Raw genomic sequence first — 13512 nt, 5'->3', positions numbered from 1 at the left:
CAGGAGGATTTCTGGGAGTTTGAGGCCAGCCTGGCCTACGCAGTGAGTTCAAGACCAGCCTGAATTACAGTCTTGCTGTCTCAAGACGAAAGAAAGAAAAAAAGATAGAAAGGAAGAAAAGAAAAGAAAAAAGAAAAGAAAAGAAAAGAAAAAAGAAAAGAAAAGAAAAGAAAAGAAAAGAAAAGAAAAGAAAAGAAAAGAAAAGAAAAGAAAAGAAAAAAGCCAGCGTAGGTCAAAATGCACTGATTATACCTAACCTAAGCACAACCCAGCCGACACCAAGCCTGCGGTGCGGTGCATAGCTGACTAGCTCGAGCCTCTGACCAACACTGCACTGAGAGTGGAACGAGACCGCCGCGCAGTGCACTGTGCACCGTTGGAGAGTGAGAGCCCCGCCGAGCCGGAAGATCACAAGTTGAAACAGAGTAAGTCAGAGACCAGCTGTGTTTCTGCCTATGGCACCCCTGCCTCCCCCTGGGATGCAAAGCTACGAGGGCAGGGCTTTCTGTCAGTCTAGGTCACAGCAGTGTCCCCAGCACCTGGCACAGCTCCCGGCACACAGCTGGTGCTCGATATTGTCTGCTGGCGGCATGGCTGTGTAACCACTTTGACACAGCAGACACTGAGTAAGCGCTTGCAGGATGAACGAGCGGAGGACCTGCTCCACCCACTGCTACCTCCTGGCCGACCTGGGAGCGGGCCCTCGGCACACCACAGGAACTTTATTTACAACACAAGGCTGGGGCGGAGCGGGGGTGGAACGGGGCAGCACAGGGCTGGCACAACCCTACTTTTGCTCCCGCCTCCAGACGATGACCATGCCGCTGGCGTCACTGGAAGCCAGCAGGCTTTCGTCACAGTTGAAGCTGATGTCAAGCACCGGTGCACTGTGGCCCTGAAGCTTGTTGACAGCAGCCTTGGCCGCTCGCTCCACATCAAAGAAGTGCACACACATGTCCTCACTGCCTGTCACTGTCCAGGGAGAGAGAGACGCCATAAAGAGGTGCCAGGTCCCTAGATGGCAGCTCATGTGGCCACTCTGGTTCCATGTGCAGAGTGGGAGGTCTCAGAGGTATTTGGGGGTCTGCGTTCAAAGCATCCGGGCCTCATCAGTCATAAGGTCCAGGAAGTCATGGTGCTGGGGTGTCACCAGGTCTGACCCTAACCCACCCAGCCTCCCAGGCTCCCAACGCCCGTAGGACTCACCCACACAGGCTCCCTGGCGGAAGGACATGAGGGGGCAGAAGATGCTGCGCACAGGATGCGAGCTCTGCTCAATAGGGAAGCTTCTCTTCAGCTGCAGCGTCCCCTCGTTATCCACCACCCTGAGGAAAGGTCAAGAGGCCGGGTCAGGGCACTGCCTCAGCCCCAGGGGGGCTCTCTGGGGAGCCAACCCCCACTCCCTCTGCCTGAGTTCTTTTGGAGGTTCATGAAATCCTGCTTGTTTTATTGTTTTGTTTGTTTTGATACAGGGTCTCACTTTGTTGCCCAGGATGGCTCCAAACTCCTGGGCTTAAGTGATCCTCCTGCTTCAGCCTCCCAAGTAGCTGGGACTACAGGCGCGCATTACCACGGCCAGCTGAAATGTACTGCTGAGACGATGGCATGCACCTCTCAGCAGAAGCTGCTGTGCGCATCTGCGACAGCCTGGACATAGTATCTGTTGACACAAATGGGAACCTCTGTAGTCTCATTCACTCCTTTTCCTTATTCAGAATCAAAACCACCCTGGCATCAAGACAGGCACAAAGAGAGGAAGTGACTGTGTAACCAGTCTGTCACCCTGTGAAAGCTGCGTGCCGCTAAAGAGAATGAACTCTAGCTACTGCAGGGGACCAGGGGTCCCCGAGGCGTCTTGTGGGGAGAAGAGAGATGTGTTTGAGATGCACGAGGCCCATGTCCGGACAGCGCACCCTCGCTCAGTGCAGTGGGAGGGCATGTGAGCACTGAGACGCTGACATGATGCTCGCGGTCCTCATCCTGGGGCAGGGGAGGGCAGAGGCAGCAGGTGGAAGAAGGGAGGGTGCGGGGTAGGGGTGCTGCCTGCTTATGATCCCAGCACTGGGGAGGCCGAGGGAGGACGAGTTTGAGTCCAGCCTGGGTTACACAGCAAGACCCTGTCTCAAAACAAACAATTCATATTATATCTTTTTTTTTCCTTTTCTTTTTTTTTGGTACCAGGAATCAAACTCGGGGTGCCACTGAGCTCTATCCCCAGCCCTAACAACAATTAAACAAACAAAAGAAAATGAAAAAAAAAATCTTCAGCATATACTTTAATTAAGAATTTAGAAAGTATGAAAAAAAAAAGAATTTAGAAAGTATGTATCTACACAGAAATTTTTAAAGGAGAAAAAAAATAAAACAGTACGATAGTCAGGCACGGTGGCACATGCCTGTAATCCCAGCATTCAGGAGGCTGAGGCAGAAGGCTCACTGTGAGTTCGAGGCCAGCCTGGGCCACAACAGTGAGTTCAAGGTCAGCTTGAACTGCATGGTGAGACCCTGTCTCAAAAAAAAAAAAAATAGTACAATAAAAACATATTGTTGGGCATGGTCTTTGGGACAGGCTGGATGTTGCTTGGAGAACTGTTTAACATATGAAGCCCAGGGCCACCCCAGAGCTTCCGAAACCACTGGCCTGGAGGGGGCCTGGCTGTTTCAGGTCATTCCAACATACAGCCCAGGCTGATAGTCACTTGTGTGTAACATGACAGAGGAGCGCAAGGAGACTGAATCCTAAAATTTGTAAAATAATGAGGGCTAGAAACACAGGCATTGTAGCACATGCCCATAAACCAAGTACTCAGGAGTCTGAGGCATGAGGATTCCAGGTCTGATGCCAGCCTGGTAAAGTTGCATAGGGTTCAAGACAGTGAGGCTCAGGCCGGGGATGTAGCTCAGCAGCACAGGGCCTGCCTAGCAAGCACAAGGTCCTGAGTTTGATTTCCGGTACCAAAAAACAAACAAATAAACAAAAAAAACCCCAAAACAACCAAAAAAACAAGACAGTGAGACTCTGTTTGTAACATAAACAAAGAGGATGTAGCTTAGCAGGTAGAGCATACATTATATGCTCAAGGCCCTGGGCTCAATCCTCAGGGCTGCAAACTAAATAAACATTAACAAATAAAAGAACGGGAAGAAAACAGGCCTGTGCTATCAGGGTACCATGGTCTTTTTTTTTTTTTTCAGTTCTGGGCATCAAACCTAGGGCCTGGCATATGCCAGGTGAGCACTCTACCACTGAGCTGTACCTGCAGCCCGAGGCTCTGGTGCAGAGCTGTAAAATGGACACAATAACAGTGCCTACATCACAGGTTGGCGTGAAGACTGCATGAGGTGATACACAGGAAGTGATCTGAACAGGGCCTGTCCACAGTATGCCAACTGCTACACAGGCGCCCGCTACCGCTGTTATTCTCATTGCTGCTACTGGCCTTATCGTCACCATCCTGGGGTACTGCTGTTGTTATCATCCATGGTTGCAATACTGGGCCTTGAGCATGACAGGCAAGTGCTCCACGACTGAGTTACATCTCAGCCTTGTCACATCCTGCTCTCAGGAGACGGGCTTCCGGCCCAGTATGGTGGGGGACGGAGGGCCTACCTGTAGAGGAGCAGCTTGTTGAGGCAAGCGTTGATAAGCAGAGAGGGGTCCCGAGCCTCGCGGCTGACCCAGGAGCGGGCAGAGATGCTGGTCACCGGGCTGCCTTCGTGCACCACCAGCCGCTTGGCTTTGGTCAGCTTCCCTGCGGCAGGGGAGGCAGAGGCAGAGGCGAGCATGAGGCCCGAACCCTGGCAGGTACAGGGACAACATCAGATGCAAGGCTTTGCCCTGCCTACCTGTGGCCATGTCGAAGAGGAAGGAGAAGACACTCCCACGGTCATCACCTGCCCAGAGCAGCCGGCCAGGGGCATCGAAGGACAGAGCCAAGACGCGGCCTGTCAGCTTGCTGGAACCACCCTTCACTTTCTTACCGGTGGAGATGTTCATGACGTGCACGTTGTGCTTGGCATTCCCCACCTGCGGGGAGAACGCACGAACCCTCATCCCACGCCCAGCCAGCTTCTCCTAGACTCTGAGCACGGCGGGGCTGCAGCAGGGCATCTACTGTGCTCCCTAGCCAGCCCCTCTTGTAATCTGCCCAGAGTAGGACAGCTGTTCGTGGAACTAAAGGGATCTCAGAGCCGTAATGTCACCCCTTGGCCAGCCTAAAAACTACTTCACAATCTGGGCCTGTGATGAGCTAATGGCTTCGCCCACACCCGACGGTTCTTCGCTGGAGACCCTGAGGCTGCTGCTCTGAAGGGAGAAAGGTGCTGAGCATCGGCTCAAGCTTGGCCCACTTCCAGGCCACATGTGTCCTGGCCTTCCTGCCCTCTGACCAGCCTGTCCTGGAGTGTGACCTCGGTGGGGCTGCCACTGACAAGAGGGGGGAGCTCGGTCTCACCATCTTGCCCCCCAGCAGTAGCCCCTACAGGTGGACAACTGTAGGACTCCGACTGATGGGACCAAAGGGGTCCCAGAGCCATGACTCGGGCCCTCCGGAGTCTACCCAGCAAAGCCACTCGAGACCACCAACGGCGCGGCCTCCCGCTTCTCTGGCCTCCTTCCCTTCGAATCCAGCCCCAGAAAGGCTGCCGTGATGGGACTGGGGGACTCCTAGACCTTACACCCAATGCCCTCGCACAGCCCCATGGTGAGCGGGCGCCCTGGAGCCTGACCACAGTGAGGTTGTTGTTGACGGGCTGGAAGGTGCAGCACAGCAGCTCGGCGCCATCAGGGTCAGGGATCTCCCGGATGCAGCGGCCGTCCTCAGAGGCCCAGATGCGCATGGTAGCATCGAGTGAGGTGGACACAAGGATGTCATTGGAGAGAGACCAAGCAAAGTCAGAGACGCCACGGGTGTGGCCCCGCAGCACACGGAGCACGGTGGGTGGGGCGGGCACCAGCTGGCACAGCGAGATGCTGCCGTCCAGTGAGCAGCAGGCCAGGCGGTGCCGGTCGTCATTGGCGAAGCGCACCCTCGGGACTGCAAAGGCACACTGCATCCATTAGTATAAAAGGCTCCGATGGAGGATATGAGGCCACGGCACAAGAACGATGGCCTCAGCAAAGGGCTTTCCTTGGCAATCGTAACCTCAGGTAGTCCCCTGCCAAAATGCTCCCCACATCTCAGCAGGCACTTAGTGGACTGCAGAAGTCCTCTGCAATGCAAAGAGGCTTCTGCTGTCTTAGCTAGCGAGCACTTTACAGCCACTAGGTTCTGCACACCATGCACACCCTGCCCTGTGGAGGAATTTCTCAGCAGCGGTGGCTCTGAACCCTTCCAGGGAACTCACGAGCCCAGGCAACCTGCTACGAAGCACTCCTCCGAGTTTCCCAGGAAGCCCGTTCTGGTATCTAAGTACTGAGGCTGCGGAGCACTTCACAGGGGGCTTCTGGGTTTGCCTCAGGTGCTGTGGGTGGTAATTCCTCCTTCAGAGGCTGCGAGCAGCCTTGCACTTTGGAAAGGATGCCTTGGGTCACTGTTTGGACAAATGTTTAGCGAAAGGACCTGCTACCCAACCAGCTCACCTGCCTCATCCACGTGCTGGTCAAAAACATGGTACATGCCCGCAAAGGCGTAGTTCTCACTCAGCGATGTGTCCCCGGCCATGGCCCGACTCGCCTCAGCTGCTGACGTGGGTACCACGCTGCCGGGAGGCCTGGGCCCCAAGTAGGGGGTGACAGGAAACAGGTGCAGATGTTCAGCCTGCCACACCCCTGGGCCCCTCTCCTCAACTGCCACCCTCGGCTGTCTCTGTTGTATACCTGTCTTCATAGACTGCTCGGTTCATCTGGGCCTGCAGCTGGTAGGATCCACGGCTCACAGAACGGCGGTGCCCGCGGGCCCCCAGAGCTCGAGGATCATCCTCAAAGTCCTGCAAGAGAGAGACTCAGGGTCGGTGCAAAGTACAAATAGCTCCTGAGTGAGGCATAGTGGTGCACACTTGTAATTCCAGCACTGGTGAGGCTGAGGCAGGAGGGTGGCCTGAACTACATAGTGAATCCAAGGCCAGCTCTGTCTCAAAAAACCAAAACCAACAAAGCAAAACAAATAATCCCCCCAAAACCTCTGAAAACCTCTGAGGTCTGGAGCCTTCAAAATACACCTAGAACCTGATTGCTTCCCACCACATGTCCCCTGCCACTGCTGTCACTGCTGGCCTGTGCTGCTGCAGTGGGTCCTTCACTTGTCCCCTTGCCCTTGCCCTGCTCAGCACATACTGGACATGTGCTTGTGTTCTGTACTCTGTTCACAGCACAGAGGCTGAACATGTGCACCTAGAAAACTGCTCAGCTGTCGCATTTTGTTCAGCTCTCCATTGTCACCTCTGCAGAGCAGGCTTTCCTGACCAGCCCCACAGCTTTCCTCTGCCCCCCGAACTAGTCCTCTGTGGGTGTGGTTCTAGGGACAGAACCTAGCACCTCACACAAGCTAGGCAACTGCTTTGCCACTGAGCTACATCCCTGCCACGCACACTAGGCCTTTCCCCCGCCACTCTGCTTTTTTTTTTTCTTTTTTTTTGTCTTTTTGAGACAGGGTCTTGCTATGCAGTTCAGGCTGGCCTCGAACTTGCAACAATCCTCCCGCCTCAGCCTCCCGAGTGCTGGGATTACAGGCGTGCAACACCAGCCCGGCTCCCAACTTTTCTGTATTTTTTCATCTTAGCACCTCTCAATACCCAGCATGGTAGTTATCGACATATTTATCTAGCACATTTCTCATTTCTTTTTTTTTTTTTTAGAGACAGCGTCTTGCTATGTAGTTCAGCTGGCCTTGAAGTCACTCTGTAGCCCACGCAGGTCTCACACCTGTGGCAATCCTCCCAAGTGGTGGGACTACAGGTTTGCACCACCACACCGGGCTTCCTGGGTTTTTGTCTTATTTTGGTTTTTGTCATGTTATTGTCTATCTGCTGATGCAGTTGGTGTAGTATCTTTTTGTCCTCTACTGACCCTAAGTGCCAGAAACAGTGGCCTGTCAGCACAGGTGCCTCACAACACTGGTGCTCAATATGTGCAGGCCTGCTGAGGCCAGCCAGTGAGGTCAGCCAGCTGCAAAGCAGCAGGTGCACGTGGCCAGGAGCTCACCTCCATGCGGTCCAGGGTGGTGCGGCTGCTGCGGATGATGCTGTTGCTGTAGGCACGAGCACTGCCTGGCTCAGAGAGGGGCCCGTAACGCTGGCCCAGCAGCTGGCCTCGAAGCCTCAGGTACTGCCGCCGCAGAGCTGGGGGGTGCCCAGCCTTGGCATTCTCCCGCAGCAGCTGGCTGCGCCGGCGGATATACTGGGTCCGAAACTGTGGAAACGTCGGCGTGCGGTACGCGTTGTATCTGCCGGGTCAGGAGGGGCAGCAGGCACAGGACAAAGGAAATCAATCAGCTCAGGGCAGAGGGCAGGAGAAATGAGGTGTGTGGCAGTGAGTGGAGTCAGGGTGGCAAGGGTGATCAATAGCAGTTTTGGGGGTTCCTCCTGGTGCTGTATTGGGGGTGATTCAGCAGCCATAACAGGCACTGTAATAAGGTCAGTATGGGGACGAGAGTCAGTCTACAGCTCTTTTGGGGTCAGTATGGGATGACAGTGAGGGCCAGTCCAGCATGGTGGCAGATGTAAGACTGGCACCACTATGGATGGAAGTTAGTATGGGGCAATGGTGCAGGTTAGTATGGGGTGGGGCCATGGGGCAGACTGGGGTAGTGATAGAAGTGGGAAAAGGGGTGGGGAGCAAGAGTGGGGGCTAGGAAATTGCCAGCCTAAGCTCCACTCTGCTCTCCCAAAAGCAGCCTCTTCTTTGCTTGCTCACATCTGCCTGCATTTTCCCAGCATGCTCTTTGGAACCCTCTCCAGCGGGAGGCATCTCTCTGCAGGTGCGCCCCCATGTTCTACTAACCGTGCACGCTCATCTCCAGCTTACCCACTCAGCCCATTAGGGCAAATTCTCCGCCCAGCCTCACTTATCGCCATTGCGCATGCCCCAAAGAAGTTCCGCTCCCTTGGGCTCAGACCCCACACTCACCTCGCGTCCACTGCTAAGACTTGCTGCCACACCGCGGCCATTCCCCGACCTCCTCTTCTGGCGTATCCGCCCGCGGAAGCCTGCAGGACAAGGGCTTGGAATGTCAGCGTCCCAAGCGAAGGGATCTAGTTTCGTCCCTTCCACCACGTGGCCGTGACATCAAGCCCCTCCACGCCCAGAATGTCACGAAATCCCACCGGGCTGTTACCATGGTCATCACCCCAGCCCTGCCCTTCCTGGGCAGCGCCCTGGTGACTCACAGAAGCAATTCGCACCTGACCCGCCCCGCCCCGGTCGCCATAGCAACGCTCCTCCCCCGCCTAGCAATCATGCTTTGACGTTCCCCACCCATCTTGCCCCCGCCACCCTCCGCCTTCCGTTTTTGGGTCCAAGAGCATAGCCCAGGATCGAGGACCACCTCCGGGGCTGCCTCCGGCTCTTGAGGCCCCCGGGGCGACCCTGAGACCAGTGTCACCCGTTTCTTCTGTCTCTCCCTTTCTCAGGCTCCAGGCAAGATGGCCGCCTGCTTCCAGAACGTATTGCGGAGCACAGAGTGAATCGATACAATCCTTCCAGGGCGTGGGAGTCTTGCAGGGGCAGGAACAGTGAATTCCGGCACAAGGATAGAGGCTCCACCCCTTGAGTTCTACGCACTCCGCACTCCATTGTAACAGTTTTTGTATCCAGAGGGGTAATGTCCAGGGATCACAGTGCTCAGGGGTGGAAAATGAAGTCTCTGAATCACTTACTAGAAATCAGAGATACTTTTTTTTTTTTGGTCTTTTTGAAGCAAGGTCTCACTATGTAGTTCAGGCTGGCCTTGAGCTCACTTTGTAGCCCAGGCTGGTCTCGAACTCACAACGATCCTCCTGCCTCAGCCTCCCGAGTGCTGGGATTACAAGCGTGTGCCACCACGCCCAACTAGAGATGCAATTTTCTTGTGAAAAGTGTGAGCTGCTTAATTTTGGCCAAGCAAAACTTGAATAAAATTTAACCCTACAAAGCAGGGCACAGGCTGCGCACACCTATAATCCCAGCACTTGGGAGACTGAGGCAGGAGGAACACCGTGAGTTTAAGGCCAGCCTGAACTACATAGCAAGGCCCCATCTCAAAAATACGAAACAAATAAATTGAATCATATATGCAGACACTCCTAGAATAAGTTGCCTAGTTTTTTGTTTGTTTGGAAATAGGGTCTCACTAAGTAGTCCAGGCTGGCCTGGCACTATGTTGCCCAGGATGGCTTTGAACCCTCAATGATCTTCCTGCCTCAGCCACTTGAGTGCTGGGATTATAGGCATGGACCACCACACCCAGCTGGTTCTCTACTTCTTAGAGTGACTGCTGGGCCACTGGACAACTTGGTGATGAGAAGACTCCGTGTGCACACACTGACTGGGAGTGGTTGGACTTGCATATCTCCAGACACCTGAGGCTTGACTGTTTACCAGGAAAAGGCATAATCAAATGGATTTGGGGTTTGCATTAGAGGAGGCTATCCAAATCATCTTTATTTCAACTCCCAACTGGAAGCTTTGTCTCAAACAAGGTTGAAATCTAAGGTATAATAGCTTCTTCTTGTATTCTCACTGCCAGAAATTTTTTTTTTTTTTTTTTTTTTTGGTCTTTTTGAGACAGGGTCTCACTATGCAGTTCAGGCTGGCCTTGAGCTTGCTTTGTAGCCCAGGCTGGCCTTGAACTTGCAATGATCCTCCTGCCTCAGCCTCCCGAGTGCTGGGGTTACAGGCGTGCGCCACCACACGACTGACAATATTGTTACATTTTTCATTTTTTTATTTTTTTGGTTTTTCTCCGGTACCGGGAACCGAACTCATGACCTTGCGCTTGCCAGGCAGACGCTTTTGCCGCTGAGCTAAATCCCCAGCCCCTTGTTACATTTTTCAAAAATTATTTTTTGTTTTGTTTTCTTCTTTTTGAGACAGGGTCTCGATATGCAGTTCAGGCTGGCCTTGAGCTCACTTTGTAGCCCAGGCTGGTCTCAAACTCACAACGATCCTCCTGCCTCAGCCTCCTGCGTGCGCCACCACGCCCGGCTCAAAAATTATTTTTTAAAACCTCTCATTTTTTGTTTTGTTTTGTTTGAGACAGGATCTCATTATGTAGCCCAGGCTGGCCTTGAACTTCTGGCAATCCTCCTGCCTTAGCCTCGCAAGTGCTAGGATGACAGACAGGCACCATGCACCACCACATCTGGCCTAAAACCTTTTTATAAGGCTATATCATCAGGGCAATCTAACAATAAGGTCGTTTTAATAACGAATTACTCATGAATGCACCACCTGTCATGTGGACATGTTACTACTTCAGGAAGTGGTATGTTTCACAACATGGTGTAATTTGGACACTGGCCAAGGCTCTGCCAACCATGAGCTGTGTGGTTTCAGGCAAGTCACATAACCTGTCCATGACTCAGTCTCTATCCAGACTCAGTCTTCCTTCCACTTTTTTTTTTTTTTTTTTTTCCCCTCCGGTACCAGGAACCGAACTCACGACCTTGGGCTTGCCAGGCAGGCGCTTTTTGCCACTGAGCTAAATCCCCAGCCCCTTCCTTCCACTTTAGAAGACAGGCTCTCCCTATGTAGCCCAGGTTGGCCTTGAGCTCAAGAGCCTCCTACTCAGCCTCCCAAGGGCCGAGACCCGGACACGCGCCACCGTGCCTGGCTCACCCTTCCTTCTTGTGCCTCCTGCCTGTTCGGGCTCCTAGAGTTTAGAAACGTAAAGCACTGGACCACACTGGCAGTGTGCTTTTCATGACTAGCGAAGCTGACATGAAATCTGAAGTTGGGGCCCTAATTTCAGGGGACAAAGTAGGAAATGATTTAAGAGAAAGCCTAGGTACCGAGGGGTGACAAGGGGTGCGCTGAGAACAGAGGTCGGTGAAATGGGAGGAGCATGCAGCTGAGCTGTTACTGGAGTGGAGACAACTGTATCTTCAGTTACTTCTCCCTGGAGTTTCCTCCAAAATGGGTAGGTGCCAACTGGGATGTGGGCTCCTAATTTGGAATTCGCCATTTCCGAACAGGAAAATGCTTGCCTCTGAAGCCAAAGCTCTCACACCCCCAAGGTCTTCATGGTGACAGCTGTTCATAGTATCAGTCAGAACTGAGATTCCTACAGATGGACAAAGCCCTCCACAGGGCCCAGGCATGCGGGAATAACAGGCCAGCCTTGGAGGAGGTCTTTCATCAGCCCCTGCTGGGTGCCAGCAGTAACTCAAACAAAATGGTCCCTGTTCTCGCGGAGCTGCCATGCTAGCTGCCAAGATAAACAATCAAAAATAACCTTAGGAAAAAAAAATTAAAAAAAAAAACCCTCAGAAGCTGTACCTACTGTAAATAAAAGTTTGGTTAGTGTTGCCAAACCTGGGGGAGGAGTGAGAAATAAATTTGAGCTGGAACTGGAATGAAAACAAACCAGAGGGTACAGCTGTGGCTCAGCTGGGTGCTCGCCCAGTGAGGGCAGTAGGCCCTGGGTCCGTCCCCAGCAGAGAAAGAAACAAAAGGTGGGAAAGGGCCAAGAAAGGAAGAAGTCAGATGCACAAAAAGCTCTGCGTTGCTGGGTGAGGTGGTGCATGGCTGTAATCCCAGCACTCGGGAGGCTGAGGCAGGAGGATCATCACAAGTTCGAGGCCAGCCTGGGCTACAAAGTGAGCTCAAGGCCAGCCTGAACCACGTACAGAGACCCTGTCTCAAAAAGACACACAAAAAAAAAAAACCCAAAAAACAAAAACCTCTAAATTGCTGAGTGTGAAAATAAAACATGACTGGGCGTGGGTAACACACTCAAAATTCCAGCACTCGGGAGAATCAAGAGTTCCAGGCCGGCCTGGATGACATAGTGAGACCCTGCTTTAAAAATATATATCCCAGGGGCTGGAGATTTAGCTCAGTGGCACAGTGCCTGCTTGGCAAGCACAAGGTCGTGAGTTCGATTCCCAGTACTGGAAGAAAAACAGAAACAAAACAAAATAAAAAATAAAAATATATATCCCAGATACTTGGGAGGCTGACGCAGGGGGGCTGGAATGTAGTTCAGTGCGAAGGCGTTGGGTTCAATTCCAGTACAAAAAAAGAAAAAGAAAGAAAAGGGTAGATGATGAGCCCACGAGCACTGGCCAAGCTCAAGTCAATTCATTCAGTGAACAGTTCGTGCCCACACTGTGGGCATGGGAAAGACCAGGCCCTGGATTTGAGACCAGTCACAGGCAATTTCACACAAAGTGAGTACAGCCCTTGATACTCTTTTCCCTTCTCCGCTAATACACTGAACCACATCCCATGCTCATAGGCTGTGGTGACAGCTTGCACTTACTGAACGCTTACTACAGTGATTTTTTTTTTTTGTCTTTTTGAGTCAGGGTCCCGCTATGCAGTTCAGGCTGGCCTTGAGCTCACTTTGTAGCCCACGCTTGTCTCGAACTCACAACGATCCTCCTGCCTCAGCCTCCTGAGTGCTGGGATTACAGGCGTGCGCCACCATGCCGGGGTCCTTTTTTGTCTTTTTGAGACAGGATCTCGCTATGCAGTTCAGGCTGGCCTTGAGCTCACTCTGTAGCCCAGGCTGGCCTTGAACTCGCAATGACCCTCCTGCCTCAGTCTCCTGAGTGCTGGGATTACAGGTGTGCGCCACCACACCTGGTTACTACAGTGATCTTATGTAACTGTCACAACTTTAAGGAGACAAGTGTGACATTTAGTCCTTTTTGTTTTTATTTTTGGAACCGAGAATTGAACTCAGGACCTTGCACTTGTCAGGCAGGCACTGTACTACTGAGCTATACCCCTGGCCCCATTAATCGTTCTTTTTAAACAGTTTTGCTTATAGCAACACAATTCATAATAGCTTAATCTTGGAAGTAGCCTGTATGTCCATCAACAGATGACTGGATAAAGACAGAGTGGTATTTTACACACAACGGAGCACTCCTCTACCACAAAGATAAGCCTGAATCATTTGTACCAAAATGGATGCACCTTCTGATCACAATGTTAACTGAAACAACTCGGACACAAAAGCTTAAATATTGCATGGTGTCTCATATGAGAAACCAAAAATATAAAGAGCAAAATAAAAGATAGATAGTAGGAAATAAGGAGATAGATCTTTCTCATATGTGAAGGGGATTAAGAGATGAAGGGAAAGTGGAGGGAAGGAAGAAGAAATGAGAAAAGGAATTAAAATGTGTTATGTACATGCACAGCTCCTCACAAGGACTGTAAAGATTATGCTCTGCAAACATATACTAATAAAAATAATTTTTTGCCAGGTGTGGTGGCGCATGCCTGTAATCCCAGCACTTGGGAGGCTGAAACAGGAAGATTGTTCTGAGTTCGAGACCAGCGTGGGCTACAAAGTGAGCTCAAGGCAAGCCTGAACTGCACAGTGAGACCCTGTCTCAAAAAGAGAAATAAATAAATAAGAAAAT

The 13512-nt window shown here is 52.1% G+C and overlaps 1 protein-coding gene across 2 annotated transcripts; it reads right to left on the bottom strand.

The window, feature by feature from the left end:
* Positions 1 to 638: 638 nt before the first annotated feature.
* Wdr13 (WD repeat domain 13) lies at positions 639 to 8795 on the bottom strand. 2 transcript variants are annotated; one of them, XM_005411271.2, is made up of 10 exons: positions 8484 to 8795; positions 8066 to 8145; positions 7142 to 7382; positions 5819 to 5928; positions 5582 to 5712; positions 4729 to 5036; positions 3847 to 4027; positions 3611 to 3752; positions 1207 to 1325; positions 639 to 972 (listed from the first exon to the last, which is right to left on the bottom strand). In XM_005411271.2, the coding sequence occupies exons 2-10, from the start codon at positions 8104 to 8106 to the stop codon at positions 788 to 790; spliced, it is 1458 nt and encodes a 485-aa protein (XP_005411328.1). In that variant the 5' UTR covers positions 8107 to 8145; positions 8484 to 8795; the 3' UTR covers positions 639 to 787. The 2 variants fall into 2 exon arrangements, with proteins under 2 accessions (XP_005411328.1, XP_005411327.1); XM_005411270.2 differs by lacking the exon at positions 8484 to 8795 and adding an exon at positions 8274 to 8443.
* Between the last annotated feature and the right edge of the window lie 4717 nt (positions 8796 to 13512).

This window comes from Chinchilla lanigera, unplaced genomic scaffold (assembly GCF_000276665.1).
Source record: "Chinchilla lanigera isolate Chin_1 unplaced genomic scaffold, ChiLan1.0 scaffold00142, whole genome shotgun sequence".
Lineage (NCBI taxonomy): Eukaryota > Metazoa > Chordata > Mammalia > Rodentia > Chinchillidae > Chinchilla > Chinchilla lanigera.
This window is presented reverse-complemented; position numbering and strand designations above follow the sequence as displayed.